Raw genomic sequence first — 22,807 nt, forward strand, 5'->3', positions numbered from 1 at the left:
TTGTTTGTAACCCGGGGACCCCCTGTATATGAAATCATCCAAGGAAGTTTGTTTCCCCAACATTTCATATTCCTGATATGTGCCTGCTGTACCACGCACTTATGAGATAGTATCCTGTTCTCTTCGTATTGCTGCATTTGTGTGCAATCCTTGGTGTTCCTGCCAGTCCCTCTGCTTTCCTCTTTCAAACTGACCACACTAGACATAGAAGCACATCCTTCCCAGTGTGTTCAGTTCCCTACCTATGCTGGGAACTTGGCCTACTCTCCTTCAATGATCAGACTTGTCCTGACACGCCCCTTCCTGAACAGCCATTTACTGGGAATCTCCTTGTGCTGCTGCTTCTCCTCCCCTCAGCTCTTATGCAGCTGAGAACAGAGGGAATGTAATCACTTCTAAAAAAGAGGGGAGAAAAAAAAGGTATTTAACATGGGTTTTTTTTTTTTTTTTTGTTTATCTATACAAAAATGTTTTGCCTTTCATTTCTATTTCAAACTGGGTTGTTTCACAAGGGTATTCTTTACAATCACTTTAAGTGGGAGGCTCTGCAATTGGTTCAGTTCCCAGTGTGTAGGATCTGTAGGATATATAGTATACCTTAACTTTTTTTTTTTTTTTTTTTTTTTCCAGCCGGTGCCCTGATAACAGAAGAGCGTGAATTGCTAGGCCAGCATTGAAGCAATAATATTGCGACTTGCAGCAATGCCATTGGCAGAAGAAAACTGTCTCTCGAGCGATCCTCCGCTAACTTTGCCTGTGGTTGTTATCGGTAAGATTACCTCCTTCCATCCAAGCAACTCTCCATTCAGGTAGTTGAGCTGTAGTTTTACCACCACCCCTCGCTGGCAAGCCAAAAGTTAAAGTGGTATTAAACCCAAAATCAAAAATGTAATATTGCAGCTTACCACCCTTTTTAGATTTGGTGACTATATTATTTTTTTTTTTTTTTTCTTTTGAAGGCTTTTTTTATTTTTATTTTTTTCCCCCTCCTGTTTTCATTTGGTGATCTGGCTAGTAACCCACCACCTGTATTAAAGCTGAAATTTTTGCTCCCTATTATTATTATTATTATTATTATTATTATTATTATTATTATTTATTTATTTTTTTTACCTAGTTGCAGGTCCTGCACATTTAAGGTACTCACCTGCCCAGCGAATCCAGTGTTTTGCTGGGATCTGTTCTTCTCTGCACTCCCCTTGGTCCCACCATGCCGCCATCTTTTTCTGTGATGTCATTGGTAAACTGCTGGCTCTTCCAGGTTCAGCCAATGGCTTCACCGATGATACGCTGTCTGCCCCCTCCTCCTTTCCCTATGAAGGACTTTGTCCGCATCACCTCCTGGAATATAAGATGTACAAAGTGTACGCCGTTTGCCTAGAGGCAACATTCCCTGGAGGGTGAAGTTCCACTTTAAGCTGGCCAGTGATGAATCAAAATGTGGCTGTTTCAGCTGGGGCCAGTGGAATTTTTCTATCCATTTATGGCCATTCCCATTTGCGAGGAGTTGCTCCTCCCAACAGGACCGTTAGTAAATTTTCTTTTAATCAGCACTTCAGTGCTGATCAGTGTATCTGCTGTCCGAATACAATGGTGCAGAGAGAAGGCCTTTCACATTCGCCTTGACTGTGGATGGGGCAATCTGTTCAGTTTTTTTGGTCAGCCTAGAGTGCTTATATTTTGGCTGAAAGAGCACAGACACCATTGGACAGAAGCCTTGTCTGTCTTGGAAGAGGGGCGTGTTGAATGTACTAGCAGATTTAAATACATAAACAAATTAAAGCAAAACTCTAGCTAACGCTTTTTAAGCAGCAAACAGATGCGTTCCTTTTGGGATAAAGAATTTACAAAAATAAAATCTGATCATTGTAAGTAGGGTTGCACCGATACTGAGCGTTTGCCCAAGTACTTGTGCCTAATCCGATACCTGGGCAGTCAGGGATGATTGGTGGGGCAATTACAAGCACCAATTACCCTCTAAAGATTTCAATAAAGCAGCTGACAGCCACTTCTCAGTCTTGCAGCTATCAGCTGCTTCATTGAAATTGACTAATATGCAGCACTGATGAGGTGTGGACTGTGTCAGGTGTGTGTGTGTGTGTGTGTGTGTATGTATGTGTATGTGTATATGTGTGTGTATATGTGTGTATATATATATATATATATATATATATATATATATATATACACTACCGTTCAAAAGTTTGGGGTCACCCAAACAATTTTGTGTTTTCCATGAAAAGTCACTTATTCACCACCATACGTTGTGAAATGAATAGAAAATAGAGTCAAGACATTGACAAGGTTAGAAATAATGATTTGTATTTGAAATAACATTGTTTTTACATCAAACTTTGCTTTCATCAAAGAATCCTCCTTTTGCAGCAATTACAGCATTGCACACCTTTGGCATTCTAGCTGTTAATTTATTGAGGTAAGCTGGAGAAATTGCACCCCACGCTTCTAGAAGCAGCTCCCACAAGTTGGATTGGTTGGATGGGCACTTCTGGCGTACCATACGGTCAAGCTGCTCCCACAACAGCTCAATGGGGTTCAGATCTGGTGACTGTGCTGGCCACTCCATTACCGATAGAATACCAGCTGCCTGCTTCTGCTGTAAATAGTTCTTGCACAATTTGGAGGTGTGTTTAGGGTCATTGTCCTGTTGTAGGATGAAATTGGCTCCAATCAAGCGCTGTCCACTGGGTATGGCATGGCGTTGCAAAATGGAGTGATAGCCTTCCTTATTCAGAATCCCTTTTACCCTGTACAAAGCTCCCACCTTACCAGCACCAAAGCAACCCCAGACCATCACATTACCTCCACCATGCTTAACAGATGGCGTCAGGCATTCTTCCAGCATCTTTTCATTTGTTCTGCGTCTCACAAACGTTCTTCTTTGTGATCCAAACACCTCAAACTTGGATTCATCCGTCCACAACACTTTTTTCCAGTCTTCCTCTGTCCAATGTCTGTGTTCTTTTGCCCATCTTAATCTTTTTCTTTTATTGGCCAGTCTCAGATATGGCTTTTTCTTTGCCACTCTGCCCTGAAGCCCAAAATCCCGCAGCCGCCTCTTCACTGTAGATGTTGACACTGGTGTTTTGCGGGTACTATTTAATGAAGATGCCAGTTGGGGACCTGTGAGGCGTCTGTTTCTCAAACTAGAGACTCTAATGTGCTTATCTTCTTGCTTAGTTGTGCAACGCGGCCTCCCACTTCTTTTTCTACTCTGGTTAGAGCCTGTTTGTGCTGTCCTCTGAAGGGAGTAGTACACACTGTTGTAGGAAATCTTCAATTTCTTTGCAATTTCTCGCATGGAATAGCCTTCATTTCTAAGAACAAGAATAGACTGTCGAGTTTCAGATGAAAGTTCTCTTTTTCTGGCCATTTTGAGCGTTTAATTGACCCCACAAATGTGATGCTCCAGAAACTCAATCTGCTCACAGGAAGGTCAGTTTTGTAGCTTCTGGAAGGAGCTAGACTGTTTTTAGATGTGTGAACATGATTGCACAAGGGTTTGCTAATCATCAATTAGCCTTCTGAGCCAATGAGCAAACACATTGTACCATTAGAACACTGGAGTGATAGTTGCTGGAAATGGGCCTCTATACACCTATGTAGATATTGCACCAAAAACTAGACATTTGCAGTTAGAATAGTCATTTACCACATTAGCAATGTATAGAGTATATTTGTTTAAAGTTAGGACTAGTTTAAAGTTAGCTTCATTTAAAAGTACAGTGCTTTTCCTTCAAAAATAAGGACATTTCAATGTGACCCCAAACTTTTGAACGGTAGTATATATATATATATATATATATATATATATATATATATATATATATATATATATATATATATATATATATATATATATATATATATTTATATTATTTTTTTTTTTTTTTTTTGGGGGGGGGGGGGGTGGGAGTGAACGGTGTCAGTTTTTATTTATTTTTTTTTTTATGCATTATTTTTACTTGTACAATTTTTAAAATATTTTTTAAAATATTTTTTTATCAACCCTGTTTGAGGGGGGGGGGGGGAGACTTTGGGAAGAGATCAGACCCCTGACATCTCCCTTTTGAGTCAGGGTAAGGGACTGAGGACACAGATTCCCCAGTCCCTTTCTCTGCAGCATCAACTACACTGAAGATGAATGGAGAGGAGACAGAGGCTCCACTCAGTTCATAAATGGAGACATCACAGATTACTGACTCTGTGCGTTCGGTCTCCATCCTGACAGATCTGGGGCATAAGGGGGACTGGAGGGGGACACAGGGGACAGTCAGGGGTGATCGGTCCCCTGTGTCCCCGCCTCAGATTTGTCAGAATAGAAAGCGGAGAAACGAGCCGGTAAATTTCATTTACCGACTCCTTCCTTTTCCGAATGCACCAAGTCACAACCAGTGGTCACTGACTGTGTTTATGAATGGAGTGGAGCCTCTGTCTCCTCTCCGTTCATCTTCAGTGTAGCTGAAGCTACAGAGAAAGGGACTGGGGAATTTGTGTCCTCAGTCCCTTTCCCTGACTCAAAGAGGAGATGTCAGGGGTCTGTTTGGACCCCTGATCTCTCACCAAAGCCCCCCCCCCCCAACCAACAGTGTTGACTAAAAAATAAAATTTAAAATAATGAAAAATTGTAATAAATTTGTAAAAATAATGCAAAATAAAAAAACATCAACACTGCTCCCCCCCCCCCCCCCCAAAAAAAAGAAAGCATTGTAAAAAAAACAACAATTTTATCCAAAAAATTGAAATTATACAAAAATATAAAAAATCAACTACTGACACAGTTTATGCCTCATTAGTGCAACTGTCACATGACATTATAAAAAAGGATTGGTACTTGTACTCGGTCTTAAAGTGGTATAATTGCAACCCTAATTGTAAGCACCCCTGCTACCCTGCCAGTCTGTTTTGCAGCCTCTTGCACACTACAGCTTAAAAGCTCAGTTGGTACACTGCTGCAGTTACAACTCGCAACGTGGTAAAAGTTTTACAACCAATTATGTTCGGCAGGCAGCAAATGTGACCTATTCAAGTGGATGGGACCTTGTTGCAACCATGCATCACACACACACACACACACACTTGCAGCACGATTCTGCGTATTTTCATTGGTTGATAGAGCCATTGTGGAAGTGACACATTGGGATTTACTAAAACTGGAGAGCGCACAATCTGGTGCAGCTGTGTATGGAAGCCAATCGGCTTCTAACTTCAGTTTGCTCAATTTTTTTTTTTTTTTTTTTTTTTTTTTTTTTTTTTGCGGGACTGCGACATTGTGGCGGATAAATCTGACGCCAAGTGACACTTTTTGGGGACCAGTGACACCAATACAGTGATCATTGCTAAAAAAAAAGCACTGTCACTGTATAAACGAAACTGGCGGGTAAGGGGTTAACAGGGGTGAACAAAGGGGCAAGTGTGCTCCTAGGGAGTACTTTCTAACTGGGGGGGGGGGGGGGGAGAATGATGCTGTGACTGGAGGAAACCCAGATCTGTGTTTCTGCTTAGAAACACAAGATCTTAATTTTCCTCCCTTGCAGAACGGCGGTCTGCCTCTCCTGTAAACGATCACGGGTGGCCGTTGGACCCGCTGATAGGACCCCCCTGCTATGTCCAATCACAGCGAGAGCGGGGCTCCGGCGGTGCACGCCCCAGGGCCGATCGCAGGAGTCACATACAGGTATGCGATTTTGCCCTTTTCTATACAAATGTAGCTAAAGGTCTGTTCTTGCTCAATAATAGATTTTTTTTTTTTCAGCAAAGTGGTAAAGTTGGCCTTAAAGAGAAACTACGATCATTTCCTACACTGATTGCTCAAGGGGCATCTCTGGACTTTGTATTAAAATCTTTCCCTGTGCTTTCACTGACAGAAGTTCTGCGTTGTTTTGTATCTATAATCATGGTGTGGGAAATGTTCTAACTATATTATCCATGCCTGAAATGCGTGATCTTGTACATCTGTCAGCTGATACTGGGAATCTGGAATATCTTCTGTATGCATACTGTATAAAGAAAACATACTCCCAACGAGTCTGCTGTGGAAATAAGATAAAAACTGGGTTATCGTTGGAAAACCAATTAACTGTGTTAGGAGAAACTCTAATGCATCTGTTCTTTAGTAGGTCAACATACAGGAAAGGTGGCAGTAAAATTCTATAACCTGTTTCACTCAACGGTACTTAATCAGCCAGCCATAAATTCTCTATTAAACAAGTAGAACTGAGGTCCGCAGATACTGGCCTCTGTTCCAGCAATGGAACCGTTGGATTTATCAGAGCGCTGACATCCCCTTCCCTGGATCTTGATTGGCCTGCTGGGGATGACGCGACTCCCATGCAGACTGGTACAGTGAGAGGAATGTTGAGTCTGCGCGCATGGCGACGCTCACAGCTACATTCAGTAAAAGATTGTGAATGGGCAGGTAGTTTTGTTTTTATTGCAGCGAGGAGGCCTAGCCTGTTCACAATTTTTTTTTTTTTTTTTACGTTTTAGTTTACGGCTTTTATCTATAGACATAGCAAAGTATACTACTGGGCGGGGGGGCAGCTAATACACAAGGGGGTCGGCACGGTGTAGTTACTCTTTAATTTAGGAAGGTAGCAAAACGATTTTCAAAACCCCTTTTGGGTGAAACAAAGGTGGGGTGTGAGCGGCATTGCTGGGATAATTGCTTCTCTCTGGTTTTACTATGGGACCCCTGTTTTATGTAGGTGGTATAGTTACAGCCCTGGTTAGGAACTGGAGACATTCCAGGCCCTGTTATCTTCTGTTGTACTGCACATGAAATTAATGAAGGGGCCTTTCCAATAGGGAGCATAATGGGGCAGGCCATCAGTATAAAATTATTATGTTGTAGATCTAAACTATAGTGTAGGAGATGCTTATGTGAAAAGTTTCACATAATACCCTGATTTTTGTGCCACCTAATATTTGTAAGTGGTGCATGTGTACCGATCTGAAGTGACAACTGTGTGTTTTTTTTTTTTTTTTTTTTTTTTTTTGAGTTTTTCTTACTCTATTCCAGGGAATGGGCCTTCTGGGATCTGCCTGTCATACCTGTTATCTGGATACAGGCCATATCTGTCTCCGGACAGCGTGCACCCCAATCCAATCTTGCACAGCAAACTAGAGGAAGCAAGACACCTCTCCATCCCTGAACAGGTAGATGCAATGATCGGGGTACATGTGGTACTATATAATTTGTGACATTTTACTGTTTTTTTTTTGTGAATATGGTAATAAGTGATATCCAACCATGGTCCCCTACATTGGGCCTTATTTACAAAATTGCCTGTAGCAGCAATGAGATTTAGAATCATTCTTCAGCTGTCATTTTCCTGTTTGGGTATATAAATGAGGCCCAAAAAATAGTTGTTTGTTTTTTGTATTTTTATTTTTAACGTGCAGATTGAAGAAGCTGATGTGAGTGGTATTTCATTGACTGTTGCATCTTCTTGTTTTGGATATACTGGGAAACCTGTGTATATGTGTGTGTGTGTGTGTGTGTGTGTATATATATATAATATAATATATATACACAATTTATACACAGGTTTCCCAGTATATCCAAAACAAGAAGATGCAACAGTCAATACATACATACATTATAGAAAGCTGTCTCTGTAGCTTGCCGTGTGTCGTAATAATATTAAAAATAAACAGTATTTATTTATTATATATTAATGTCAGAAGGCTGGCCAGAGGCTAGTCTGTATTTGTGGGAGGAGTCTGAGGGGTACATGTACCTTCTCCTCTGCCTGATCCTGTGTCGGTTCATATTCAGGGTCACAGCCGACACAACGTCCACTTCCGGTTTTCCTTGCAGAGCGGACCGGTCGGCTGCAGGAGTCTTGTGGCAGTTCCCCCTCCTCCCGGTGCTCATGCCGGGCATCATCGTGGGGACCGCCCGTCCGTCTACAAGGGGCATCTGTTCACCTGTCACACCAGTGCCACATTGTCCCTGCCTGTCCTGGTTGGAAAAAAAAAAGAAGGACTTGCTGGGGGAAGCTGCATTCAGGTTTTTTACCTTCATGCAGAGACTGAAACCTTTCAAACCACTTTAAGTCCTGTAAGTTGCAAGATGGGGGCATCCAAGGGTGAGACTTGCTTTTCCATCACATCCCACAGAGTCTTAATTTTCGATTGAGATTTGGAGACTAAATTTAAAGTCCGTTTCCGGCTGAAAAAAAGGCCACTACCATCCGGGTACTTTGGTCAGTAACCCGTGTCTAGCCGACACGTGTCAAAAGTCCTTAGAGGGAAGGTCTGGACAGCCACAATCCAATAAAAATGCCTTTATTGTGCAAAATAACAAAAGTGCAAACCACAGCAGGGTACAGGATCTACATAAACATTTAATATAGAGAGTATTTCTCATTTATAGAACGGCCTTTTCTGATATACAGTGTCCATACCAGTCTTCGCGTGCGTTCTTCCTTCCTCCTTCCTCCCAGTCTTTAGGTTTCTACTATATTTTCCATACCCATTCATTCTTTTTGCCCATCCCATATGAATGATTACATTATTATCAAAAACATTTAAACCATTGAATTTATTTTAGAACTCCTTGTGGCTACTAAATGAATGGGTACGGATGCACATAATGAATTTTGTGCATGTATTTGATATATACATTTTAATTTATGTTTTTACATTACATAGGTATTTTTTTCATATGCATATACAAATAATTTTATTTCTCATATTTACACCTATATACATATAGGTAGCACGTCTAGGTATTTAGTGTTTCATTGTACACTTATTATATAGATAGACACATATTTTTTTCTTTCTACATGAATTCTATCTATCGTAACATTATACAATCATAATCACAATTTTTTTGGATAGCACTATACATACACATTCATCCAGCACTTATAGTTATATAAAATTAATTCTTTCATTGTTCAGGTTCACTTTTAAGTTAATTCACCTGGATACACATATGTGCCCCTATACTCAACCACACATGTTTGTTATTAACCAAATTTAATTTAAACAATTGATTAGTTTCAACTAATTACACAATTGATCACATGTTTAATATGCACTAGTATATATTTGTAGCAAAGTTTTGTGGTTGTATAGCTATGACTAAGCACTATTGAGAGTGAAACGCTTCAGGCTTTTTATCCTGTACCCTGCTGTGGTTTGTACTTTTGTTATTTTGCACATAAAGGTGTTTTTATTGGAGTGCGGCTGTCCAGACCTTCCCTCTTCTAATTGCTATATGCTTAGCCTGCACCCTGATGCTTCCACCTTGAGGAGAGTGCCATTTCCACACATCCACCTGGATCTGTGATCCCTTCCCCACATGTCAAAGTCCTATTCACATGAATGGCAGGACTCGGTTTCCCAGCAGAACAATGCCCAAAACCTCCACAAACGTGCCTTCTTCCCATACTGCATCCTGGTGCCCTCTCTACCCAGGTAAATGATGCACCCGGCCATCCACATGATGTAAAAGAAAATGATTCATCAGATCAGGCCACCTTCTTCCATTGTTCCATGATCTAGTTCTGATGCTCACATGCCCATTGTAGGCTGTGGCACAGATCAGCATTGGCACCCTAATCATTCTAAGGCAGAGGTGTCCAAACTTTTCTTCAAAGAGGGCTAGATTTTGATGAAGTGAACATGTGTGCGGGCCAACCATTTTGCCTGACATTCTTTGAACCATTAAAATTTAACAGCCTGCCATCCAACATTTGTTGGCTGAAAGTTGAACAACAATTGTCAAAAAGAATGTACTAACGGTAAGATTTTAGGACAGTCCTGTCAACAGACAATTCCCTGCCAACAATCATACCGAGTTTGAGGCTTTAGTGTGTTTGTCCGAGCACTAATACACTGCCCCAACAGGAATTCTCTTGCCTTTTGTGGCTGTGTGTGGTGAAGAGATGAGCTTGGGCAGGTTATTTAGATATACTGTATTTATTGGCGTATAACACGCACCTTAACTTTAAGAGGGAAGTTCCAGGAAAAACTTAAATTTTAAATAACAGTTAAGCAAAATAAGGGTCAGTGCCCATCTGCAGCCTCACCATTGCCATTAGTGCCCATCTGCAGCCTTGGGGCGGGAGAAGCGCCAGCAGATTGCATACAGGAGAAACTCCTGTTTCTCGGCGGCCTCTTTAATAGAAAGTCCTGCCTCCTTTTTGAGGGACAGATCAGTCGTCCAATGGCAGCGCGGGAGATGGGACTTCCTATTAAAGGCCGCCGCGTAAACAGGAAATACTCCTGTATACGTATATATGTGTATGTGTACTTAGCTTATATGTATGTATAATCCAAATTACAGGCGGGCCCTTCGAAAACCGAACACGCAGGCCGGCTTTTGCGACATGCCTGGTCTAAGGCTGCATCACCCCATACACAACATCTGCAATGTCCACTTCTTCTTTCAACACCCTCAACTTCAGAGAAAACATGTTTACCTTGCCTACTATATCCCATGACTTTCAGATGCCATTGTAATGACCTAATCAATATTATTCTCTCACTTGGTCAAAAAGTTATGGCTGGTCAGTATGTATGTATGTATATAGTGTGTGTGTGCGTAAATATATATTTTTTTTATTTCCTTCTTTGCGTCTTTGGGTTTGCACTGGGTTTTTTTTTTTTTTTTTTTTTTCCTCCAAGGGGTTGCTTCTAGCGGCTTTTTTTTTTTTTTTTTTTTTTGACCAGGCTGCCCTCTGGTTTATTCAGGGGAGCCTTGGCAAAATACCAAAAAAATAAAAACAATTGACCAAATATGTCATACAAGCCAGCAGGTGGCTAAAGCCTGCACATTGTGCACTTACAACCTTTTAGCCACTGGCCACCTACCACCCTAACCTATCAAATAATGTGATTGGTTGATAAGGGGAACCTTGAGAGCCTGCACAGCCTCCTTGTTTGCCCCTCTCCATTAGCACTGGGGTTACATCAGCTCCGTGAGGGAGAGAAGCTGAGAGAAGAGAACCACTGGAATGCTAGTCAGTACTGGTGTGCAAAAATGTTTGCTTTGTAGGAATAACTCGACACTAATGTTGGGTGTCCTATATGTTTGGATCTTGCTGCATTATGTAAAATTACTATTTTTTTTTTTTTTTTTTTTTTTTTATGGGATGCCCTGAGATTGTGCAAAACTTTAAATGGTGCCTTGACTGTAATAAAAAAAAAAAAATCCTTTTCTTGAGAAACTCTGGCTTGACATTTGAAGGCCAGCATACCCATGTATGTGGCACAGAATGTCATTTTGTCTGTGATTCAGCTTTCCCGAATGACCAATATGTTAGAGTGTGTGTGTGTTTGTGTATTTTATTTTTTATATCTTTTGTTTAACAGGATTTGGAATACTTGTCAGAAGGGCTGGAAGGCCGCTCCTCTAATGCAGTGGCAGTGTTGTTTGACACTCTTCTTCACCCGAATGCTGATTTTGGGTATGATTACCAATCTGTTCTACAGTGGAAACTGGAACAAGAACATTATATTCCCCATATCGTACTCGGCAAGGGACCCCCAGGTGGAGCATGGCATGTAAGTTTAGTGTTTATTATTGATGTATAAAGCTGTAGATCTCCAAAGCAATGGAGTCTTCCCACAACAGCATTGTCACTTGCTGTGGAGAACGTTGATATCTATGGTGACTTGAAGAGACCACTGTTTAAAAAATAAAAAAAATCTAGTATATATCTAATTGGAGTCCCCTTCCTTGATTTGGAAAAAAAATCTGGCTTCATTCCTCAAAAAATAAGGCAATTTTGAAACTGATGGCAGCAACACCTCTCCAAACAGTTGGGACAAGGGCCACATTTACCACAGAGTACCATCTCTTCTTTTAACACTCTGTAAACATCTGAGAACTGAGGAGACCAGTTGCTAGAGTGTTGGAAGAGGAATGTTGTCCCATTCTTGCCTGATAAAGGATTCTAACTGCTGAACAGTCCTGGGTCTTTTTTTTGTCATATTTTTTTTTTATTGTCAAGATGCGCCAAATATTTGCAGTTGGTGAAAGGTCTGGACTGCAGGCAGGCAGATTCTTCTACTATGAAGCCATGCTGTTGTCATAGATGCAGTATGCGGTTTAGCATTGTCCTGAAATATGCAAGGCCTTCCCTGAGAGACCTAATTTTGATGGGAGCATAAAACCTGGATATATCTTTCAGCATTGATGGTGCTTTTCCAGATGTGCAAGCTGCCCAGTCCATACACACAAACGCACCCTCATACCTTCAGAGATGCAGACTTTTTTAAACTGAGTGCTGGTAACCAGCCAGAAGGTTCCTCTCCTCTTTAATCCAGAGGACACTTTGCCCATAAATGTCACATTTTGATTTGTCTGACCACAGAACAGTTTTCCACTTTGCAGCAGACCATTTTAAATGAGCTTTGACCCAGAGAAGACCGCTGTATTTTGCATTGGATTTTAAAAAGGTAAAACAAGCCCCCCCCCCCCATTACTTTTCTTTCTTTTTAAGGTTGTCAGGACAAGAAAAATCTTGTCTGCTCCTACCTCCTCTACTGTAATATTAATAAAGATTACATGAAGCAGAGTAGAAGCTTTTATTACAATATGGGTGTTGGGCTTCATGGCTTGTTGAGGAGGAAGGAGTGGCCGATCAGATTTTGAGGGAGGCCCCATGCTTCCTTCCTTCCTTCCTTCCTTCCTTCCTTCCTTCCTTCCTTCCTTCCTTCCTTCCTTCCTTCCTTCCTTCCTTCTCAGAGGAGATGTTGTTCAGTGGCATTTAATTTTTTGTGCAAACAGAAGCTTTTGTTCAGGTACATCCTATGTAAACGTATGGCCTGGAATTACCATGAACTGGTGATTTTTATAGTTGTACGGTTCAGTATGTGGTTTCTCCATCTCCTAGTCATCTAGCCACTACAGTCCAGTGGAGATACAATCTTAGCCTTCTTTTAGTTGAACAGAAGGTTATCCAAGACCTGTTGTGATATATTATTATTTTTTTTGTTCCTCCGTATTCTGTGTGTGTGTTTGTGTGTACCCTGTTAACTTCAAACAAAATCCTTACCAACATAGGACTCGCAACACAATCGTTCTACTAATGACCAGAAAAATATTGAGTCAAAGTTATTGTTCACAACATGCGAACTCTATGTTCACACCTGCATCGCTGATTGATTGGACACCATAGCCCTGACTTTGACAGTTGGGGTGTTTTGGTTCGCCATGACTAGTTGTTTAAATTTGGGGTCAGCCCAGAGCCAGCAAGGCAGTGTCCAAGCTGGAAGACTGAAAGGGACCCAGAGATGTGGTTTCTCCAAGGTGCCCAAATGGAGTCGACCCATTTCTGGTTACCCCCACACGTGGCAAGCCAATCCTCTGCTTCCATGATCTTCCCCATCCACTACATTTCACTTGGTATGTGCAAGTTTTTTTTTTTTTTTAAATTGGAATTGGGCGTCTAGCCGCATTGAGAAGGTGTGGAGAGAGCAGTTTGCTTACTGACCATTAGCCAAAAAGGCCTCGATATGGGGGAATTCCCACCATATGTGGAAAAGTGTTCCTCTGTCCACAACCCCTCCAGCACCGGTCAGAAGCCGTGGGATAAACCCTAGCCAGGATTGTAGGGACCCGATACCACTTTGAAAGTATTTTATAGTTATTCTCTTGAGTTTTAGACTCCACTGAGCTCGAGTGCGTTAGGCAATATAGATGGTTCAGTTGTTCATTTGTAAACTCACACTGGAGGTCACGATCCCATTCTTTGATGTAAAGTGGTTTAGGACTAGGCTTAGCTGCTTCTAGTAGTTTATAAAGGGCAGAGATCATGTGTGACTGAGGGTCTTGTTCGGCCCATAGGCTTTCATACTCCATAAGGGTAGCTCCTAATCGATGATGTGACAAAGTTCGAAGGCTGTCGGTAGCGCCAAAAAATCAAAGGTGAAACTTGCCGTAACGCTCCCATAGGGTAGTAAGTGGAACCAAAGTTTGTCCTTGCACAAAACATGCCAAACTGTGGATGCGTCTTTGTTCACCTTTTTGATTGTCTTTATTTCCTTTTCCCAGGATATGGAAGGATCCATTTTAACGCTTAGTCTTGGTGACTGGATGGAACTACCTGGACTTAAGTTTAAAGACTGGGTCTCTGGTAAGAGGCGGTAAGTTTCTTACATTATTTGTTGGTGATTTCTGCTGGGCCTTGTAGAATGCCTGAAAGTGGATCTGAATATTTTCATATTCTTAACCAGCAGTAAATGCGCTTTAAAACAAGTCCTTGCTGACACTGATAGAGCTGCAGGCACTGTGCAGTAATTCATTCTGAGATTTCAATTAAGCAACTTGCTGTTGGTTATATAGTTACATATTTAGTCTGGTTGAAAAATAGGCACAAGTCCATCTAGTTCAACCAATAAAAGGGGAAAAAAAATCGTACAATCCCATATACCACAATCCTATACCCACAGTTGATCCAGAGAGGCAAAAAAAACCCCAATAAAGCATGATCCAATTTGATCCATTGGGGGAAAAAAATTCCTTCCTGATCCCCAAAGAGGCAATCTGGTGTTCCCTGGATCATCTTTACCTATAAATGTTAGTATGCGGTTTATGTACATTTGATTTATATAATAAAAACCGTCTCCTAGCGGTGACACAGCAGCCTTCCAGCTATTTAATCTCTAAAAAAAAAAAAAAAATACCCCATGTTGCTTTAATTTTAGCCCGCAGTACCAATGCCGAACATGACCCATTCAAGCAGTTGTGGAGTGCTTTTTTCCATTCATAAAGCCTATTCGGCTATCAAAAAAAAAAAAAACTCCAGAGGCAGCAGGATCCCTTCACTTCCGGCTGACAGACTCTCCTGTGCTGCAGTTGATTGCTTTTCACAGACCATGCAGGTATAACTGAACCCTAAATTTAAACCTAGTGTAGAAGTTCTGAGATGATGGAGCAGGGTGAGTTAAAGAGAAAAACCTGAACAAAGTTGGTGCTTTAGCTGTGACTTTTGTAGATCAATTCCTCCATCGTACCTGCAGTTACATAGATCAGTGCAATGTTTTGTTTTAAACCACTTGCCTACCAGGCACTTGCACCCCCCTACCTGCCAAGGCCATTTTTTCAGCTTTCAACCGCTGTTGCACTTTGAATAACAATTGCGTGGTCGGGCTACACTGTACCCAAAACAATTTTTTTTTTTTTTTTTTTTTTTATAATTTTCTTCACGCAAAATAGAGCTTTATTTTGGTGATATTTAATGACTGCTGGGTTTTTTATTTTTTACAAGAAAAAACATTTTTTCTAAATTTTTGGTCTATTACTATTTTAATTTTATTTATATTTTTTTCTGCCAGTAAATTTTGTAACTAAGTAATTTTTTCGCCTTCACTGAGTGCGCTGATGAGGCGGCACCGATGGGCCGAACTGGTGGGCACTGATGGGGAGGCACTGATTGCCAGCACTGATGGGTGGCATTGATGGGCAGCACTGCATAGGCGGCACTGATTACCAGCACTGACTGGTATTGCTGACGGGCGGCACTAATTGCCAGCACTGACTGGCATTGCTAATGGGCTCTGGTAGCCACTGATAGGCGCGCTCTGGGCACTGTTGGGCGGCACTGACTGGCATTGCTAATGGGCACTGGTGGGCTGCACTGACTGGCATTGCTAATGGGCACTGATTGCTGGTATTGGTGGGCACTGGTGACACTATATTGCACTATTGTAATCAGGGCATTGATGATCAGTGTCCTGATTACATTCCTAGCTGTCCCCTGTGAGGAGATGCGCTGATCGGCTCTCCTCTCCTCATACTCTGTCAGTGTGAGGCGAGGAGTGCCGATTTCCGGCACTTCCTTGTTTACATGTGACCAGCTGTGACTGGACACAGCCGATCACATGGTTAAAGAGCCTGGGTCGCGGCGTGTCCTAGCAACACGGCGCGGCCGTTCTGGGACGCCGTCATATGACATCATCCCAGAACGAGAGCTGTATCTCCCCACTGTCATTTGACGGCGGGGCGGGCGGGCAAGCAGTTAAAGCTAATTTATTGCTTTGGAAGAATATGAAAATACTTGAATGTTCATAGTGAGGCCACAGATTCACTGCCATTCCACGCTAGTCTGGTTAAGAGTAGAGATTGGATTCACATAAAATATACATTATAATACCTTTTTTCCTGGGGTGGTACATTTAGTATTTGGCTTCTGAATGGATTACGGAGATAATAAATAAATGGACCTTTTATGCTTAGCGAAATTGGGGCTGGTGATGTATCTGTAGGGTTATATAAAACTTAGACTTCCAGTCAGATGATTTCCAATTCCTGAAACTAAATTATAACTTTTCCACCCTCTTAACCAAACCTGTTCCTCCAACATGAACAGTAAAGGATAAGTTCAACCTAACACTAAAATCGCTACATCCACAATGGTGTACTTCCCTTTTTTTTTTTTCTTTAATCTGATCCGGTCTCTAGCGACAGAAGCTCTCCAGAGGACACAGCTGACAACGGCTGTGAAATGAATGGGGAGTGAGGTCCCCCATAGACTTACTATGAGGCTTTCGTTGTCGGCTGTGTCCTCTGCAACCACCTCCACAGCGAAGCCACGGCTGACAGCTCAGTGTGGGATTGGGTCGGATCGGCTTCAAAAAAGGTGTGTATACTGATTTCTTCTTTACAGGGTTAGATAGGTAAGTGTTAGATCATTGATGTCTGTAGATGTAGAGATTTTAGTGTTGGGGTGCACTTATCCTTTAAACTTCAATTCCATCACCAAAAATGTCATGTGCCAACACAAATCTGTGGTACTGCCCTGGAATACAGGAGTACAATATGGAGGTTGCACAGCCTGATATCCGTGTCTTAAGTTGGATTTTTGGTGGTTGGTACTTGAGCAGTATGTTTGTGTTTAGGTTGTGTAAATGGATAACTTTTTGCTCATTACAGGAAGTTCAATATGGTGGTTTGATTGAAACACGAAATGGCAACGTTTTTTAGGATTTTGGAATTTTTGCATATAACCTATTCAATTTCTCCTCTTTGCACAGAAATACCAAAAGTGACCGTGCTACCCCAGCAGAAGTGGCTGCTTATTACAAACATTATGTTAAAATAATGGGCATTCAGAGAAACTTTGTGGAAAGCACCTATATTACTTCTGTGGCAAGACCCTACCGCGAGCAGGAAGAGTTGGATGGCCATGATTCTGAAGATGTTGCACCAGAAGAGCCTTGCATTGACAAAGAAAATGGAGAGCCCATGCTAAAAAAGAACTGGGAAATCCATGGCTATCGGCGGGCAGCTGATGGCTCTCACCAGCCCTTTTGTCTTTTTGCAGAAACTGTCATTCTTGCCACAGGAACATTTGATGCACCTGCTCGACTAGAGGTTCTTGGAGAGGACCTTCCGTTTGTTTCACATTCCATTGCAGAGTTTGAAGACGCTGTTGGCAAAGGAAGACTGAGTGGAGCCATAGACCCAGTGTTGATTGTCGGGGCTGGGTTGACGGCAGCAGATGCCGTGTTGTGTGCACACAACAATAACATTCCAGTCATCCATGTTTTCCGTAGAAGACTCAATGATCCAAGTCTTATTTTTAAACAATTGCCAAAAAAACTATATCCAGAATATCACAAGGTATATCACATGATGTGTACACAACTCAGTACTGTTGCTTCCAACTTCTATCCCCCTTATACAAGTTACCCAGAGCATATTGTACTTTCTTTCAAGCCTGATATGAAGGTTGTCCTTCAAAGTAACAATGGACTTAAAAAAGTCATAAAGGTCTCCACGGCTTTAGTCTTGGTAGGTTCACATCCCAATTTGTTTTTCTTGAAGGAGCAAGGTCGAAATTTGGGGCATCTTCCCAACCAGCCAATTACCTGCAAGGGTAATCCTGTAGAAATTGATCCATATACTTACGAGTCCTCCAAAGAACCAAATCTTTTTGCCCTTGGTCCACTTGTTGGTGACAACTTTATCAGGTTCCTTAAAGGTGGAGCACTTGCCATAACAAGATGTCTGGAACTAAGGCAGAAGAAGAAAAGACATAGACTCGTAGAAAGTGGAAGAGATGATGGTGTGTCATAAGCTTACCATGCTCTCATGCCTACTTCTGCTACTCTGGAAACCTTCTCTAACACTCTTTTGTGATCTGCAATTGTGCAGATTTCATCAGTATGTGTTTTTGCACAGTGCAATGTATTTCAAAACCTATGGCAAGACTGAAAAGAAAAACCTTTGCTGCTTTTGTAATAGATCTAGAAGCCTATCCAGACTTCTTGTGACATGAAAGAATTCTATAGTTTCTTGTGCAATTTGTTACATATACAGTATATTCTGTTTTATGCATTTTCAGTATCTAATTCCATTGACTATAAGCTTTTTTTATTTTTTTTTTTTTTTAATATGTGTTCTGCTTTTATTTTGGGGCTATAAGTTAAATGAAAGTAGATGCATCTTATAGTGCATCCATTTGCTCCACTGTTTCAAAACACTAATTCACTTTAAGGTTTTGTAAAATGTTGTTATAGGTTTGTGCTCCACTGAGTCTCCTCTTCAAGCATACAGAAGAATGATCAGTGGGAGTTCAGCATACATTAAGGGCCGGTTCACGCTACAATTCTGTATGCCGTTTACATGTGTTTTTGATACTTTTTAGTGCATTTTTTTTTTTTTTTTTTTACTAGTAATTGCAGCGATCAGCGGGACTACGCTATTGTGGCAGGCTAATTGGACGCTAACTGACACTTTTTGGGGGACCATTACAGTAATACAGTGATCAGTGCTAAAAATGTGCAGTCACTGTACTAATGACACTGACTGGTAAGGGGGGTTTAACATCAGGGGTGATCAAAGGGTGTGTGTCTAGCCTGTGCTTTCTCAATGTGGGGGAGGTGCTTTTACTATGGGAAGGCATTGATCCATGAACACAGGATTAATACCTTCCCTACTGACAGAACGGCAATCTGCCTTGTTTACATAGGCGGATTGCTGCTCTTCCTGTGTACTAAACAATTGGCGGGTGACAGTGAGTCCACAGTATTAGCTGCTGGGCTCCCGCATGCGTGTGCCAGACCCAGAAGTGTCAGATCACGTACTGGGTGTGTGATCTGACACAGTGTGGCCGCCTTGCCGCAGTATAGCTGTGGTGGGCGGTCGAAAATTGGTAAATCGTAATTCAGGACATGTGCATTTGCATGCTTTCTGCTGCATTTTTGCCTTGTTCCAGATGTGTTCTGTACAGATAAAAATGCAGCATGTTCCACTTTTGTTCATAGCGCTGCACTGGTGTGAACTAGGGCTATTGGAATACATGGATTCATACACTGCATGTGTGTGTGTGTGGTTGCTTTTAATCAGCATAAAAAAAAAAAAAAAAAAACTCACTGGACTGCATCTGGCGTGATCCAGCCCTCAATCTGAAGAATTAGAGTAGTAGGATTTGCAGCAATTCAAATGTAGAAATATAACTATAAAGTGCCAGTTCACAAATCCATATGTTTTATATACATTTGTTTATCTCCTGTTACCATTTTAGGAAAATGAATATTGCACTAATTTTAAGCAGTTATTATGCAGCATTTCTTTTAAAATAATACAATGTATGCTTTTTACATAAAAAAGCAGAGTTAACAAAATAGCTGTATGCTATTGCTCCATCTTCTTTTGAGCAATCAGCGGTTTGCAGAAGTGGAGGTGACACAACTGTATTCCTTAAAGTAGTATTAATCCCTCAGCATTTTTTAGCCTAATGCTTTGAGCACAGTAAAATAAACAATCACCAGTAAACCTTTTAATATTCTTACCCCAGCACGTGCATTTTACTGCTTCCCTGACCTTAGAGAAGCTCCAATCTTTTTTTGTGTATAAAGTTAGCGGTTACAAAAAGTGTAGCTGCAGACTTTTTTTCTTACTAAGCACACACTCGCCTGTTCCAGGATTGAGCGATGTGGTCACCCGAGCTGTCCCTCCCTTCAGTCTTCTGTCCCCAACTGCAAGACCAGTCCCTGCAACCGCATCTCCCTCCCACCGTGTCTGTGACATATCCTCTGATGCCATCAAGTCCCGAGTCCCCGTTTTGACAGCAAGTGGGGGGGGATCTTCTCCCCCTGCTCACTGCCACAATCGAAAGAAAACATGGCAGTGTAGGGCTTCTCCCACCTGGCCTCGTCATCCATTCACAGGATTCTGTGACTGGGAAAACTACAAGTCCCAACAGCCTTTGTGGCTGTCAGCTTGTTTGTTCTCAATGAACTACTATGGCACTGTTGTGGTAGTTCATTGTCTCTTCCTGTTATTGTGCATCTGCCTGTATGGTGTACGAGCACACAGATACACTGACAAGTTCGCAGGAGTCCTGTAATGCACCTGCATTCTGCTGATTGCTGGTGCACTGCTTTACAGGCTCCAAATTAAAAAAAATGCACCTTTTTTGCAGGTTATATAATAATAAAAAAAAAAGGAAGGTGCATTTATTTAAAGGTGAACTTCCCCTTTTAAGGCCCCTAGATCTAGACGAGCATTTAATCCTTGCAGTGGGGCCCACTGCAAGGGAGCAAGAATGGGCTTTAACTTGCAGACAAAATACAGAAAAAAAATCTAGAATATAACATGCATATGTTAACTTTGACAGATCTGTGCCAAAAAAAGTACGTTGGGGGGAAAAAAAAAGTAATGGGCGGGTGATGAATGAATTGCCTAATAATGCAGAAATAAAAATACTGCATGTAATCGACTTCTGTGAATTGAAGATTAGGCATTTTATGTCAAATTTACTGCTCCAAAATTGTTACTGTCACATCTCAACAACCCCACTAAACTTCGGAAAATCACATCAACAGACTTGGTCTGACCTTAAAGCAGAAAATTAATTGGCATACAAATTAGAGGGTTGATATGCTGCCATACACTACCAAATATAAATTGTTTGTATGTTGTTTTTTTTTTAATCAAATGTATTCACTTCCCTCTTGGGCCTCGTCACACGGGCATATGATAGGCAGTGCTCCCAATTTGATAGCCATGCGAGGGCACTGCCCTGAACAGACTGTGCATTTGAGGGTTTTTTTTTTTTTTTTTGTTTTTTTTTTGTGGATGCGGTTTACTACCGCTTTAAGGCTCACCTTTTCTTTTGCCTGTGGAAATCTTTCTCTTTAAATATGCTGCAAAAGTGACACTTCCCTCTGCACTCAGTGATTCCTCCTGCCAACTTGAAAACCACTCCAGGACACCGTAAAAGCGAGGAGGAACCATTGAGCTCCACATGGAATCAGGAGATTGACACTCCCGGAAGAGTACATTTCTCAGTAGACGAGAAGACTTCTTTAACAGAGCAGCCTTGGCAATTGGAGAGTAAATATTTACCTCTGCCACTAGAGTTGGCTTTTTGTCAAACTCAATTTTTCCACAGTCACTGTGGCAATTGTGTCAGTGTGGCATTTTGTGAAGTTGAAATGAGAGCACTAGTTGCTCTTTGCCTCTGTTGGGGACTATTGAGGGCAAGTGTGCGCTTTTTGATTCTTGCCAAATCGGCTTCTGTTCTAGATTTCCAATGCTGTCTGGAAGAATCTGATTGCTGTGTGTAGCTCCATTGCTCTTCTTTATTTGGGTTCTATTGAGGGACATCCTTTGTTTTGAGTTTCAGCAATACTTTTTGAAGACTTCTGGGATAAAGGGGTCTTGTTGTGGTGATTAGATGATTGGTAGGGTTGGTAGCTACTCTTGCACATCTTTCTAAATCTGAAATGTTCACCATGCATTTAGTGCTATAGATTGATTGGCACTTAACATTCAACTAGCTATGTACATAGTTGGTTGGAAAACCAGTTGCACTTCATCCCCCCCCCCCCCCCCCCCCCCCCACCACACACACACACACACACACACACACAAAAAGCACTTATGTTCAATAAAAAGATATTAAACTTCCTAAATAAATAAATAAAATAAATAAATAATGTTCAGGTTTAAAAATTTTCAATGTGTGAGTTGTGGTTTTGGCAGAAACTTCTTTCTGATGTTTTGCTTTGTGACCGATTTTATTTATTTATTTTTTTGAGATTTGGCTACCAACACTGCTAGCCATATGTGACCGACAAGGGTAGACTAGGTGGAGACCTACTTCCCATACAGTTCAAATATTGAATAAAGATGAACTCAAGGCACACATACTACATAAATATAGGATTTAAACATAGGTGTGGGCACCCTGTGCAGTGCCAATTCCCCCTGCTTCCTGTCTCACCATTGCAGAGCTGCCAGCTTCCCTCCTCTCCTGCCGGCTGCTGGAGATGAAAAGTGGGGGAAGAGGCCAGTGCAAATTTCATTAATTGAAACATGGGACACAAGAAGCAGCTCAGCACAGAGCACTTCCCATTCATTCACTGTCCAGTGCAGCTGAGGTTGCAGAGAGACTGAGGAGTCTCTGTCCTCAGTCCCTTTCTTTGTCTCCAAAAGTGAGATATTAGGGGTCTGCTAAGACCCTTGATATTTTACCAAAGCCCCAAATTGTAACAAAAAAAATTAAACTAAAACTGTAAAAAATTAAACTGACACCACTCTCTGCTCTGACACCGTCTGCTGCTCTGCTGATATACATGCATGTGTGTTTGTGCTCTGGGGTGCACACCCTAATGCAATAGGCTGTGCACATCAATGGATATAAATGCATTTTGTATGCAGTGTGTGCCTTTGCAAATCCAGTAAAAGTAGTGGTGACTGCCTCACTGTGCTGAAGGAGTGACTCAGCAGGTCCTCCCCACTACAGGCATCCGAAAACTATAGGGGGGTGAAGACGAGACCAGTTTCCCTGCATAGATACAACAGTAGATGGTC

At 41.5% G+C, this 22,807-nt stretch overlaps 1 protein-coding gene across 2 annotated transcripts in view; it reads left to right on the top strand.

The window, feature by feature from the left end:
* The window catches only part of OSGIN2 (oxidative stress induced growth inhibitor family member 2), a 41,395-nt gene extending 19,565 nt beyond the window's left edge, over positions 1-21,830 (top strand). The window contains exons 2-6 of one of the 2 annotated variants that reach the window (XM_073631924.1): positions 631-769; positions 7,040-7,176; positions 11,350-11,541; positions 14,036-14,127; positions 17,017-21,830. In XM_073631924.1, the coding sequence (XP_073488025.1) occupies positions 703-769; positions 7,040-7,176; positions 11,350-11,541; positions 14,036-14,127; positions 17,017-18,061 (1,533 nt within the window). In that variant the 5' untranslated portion in view covers positions 631-702 and the 3' untranslated portion in view covers positions 18,062-21,830. Of the gene's footprint in view, positions 1-495; positions 770-7,039; positions 7,177-11,349; positions 11,542-14,035; positions 14,128-17,016 lie in introns of those variants that run through there. The other variant, XM_073631925.1, reaches the window with a different exon arrangement.
* Positions 21,831-22,807: the final 977 nt, after the last annotated feature.

The sequence above is a fragment of the Aquarana catesbeiana genome, linkage group LG05, assembly GCF_042186555.1.
Source record: "Aquarana catesbeiana isolate 2022-GZ linkage group LG05, ASM4218655v1, whole genome shotgun sequence".
Lineage (NCBI taxonomy): Eukaryota > Metazoa > Chordata > Amphibia > Anura > Ranidae > Aquarana > Aquarana catesbeiana.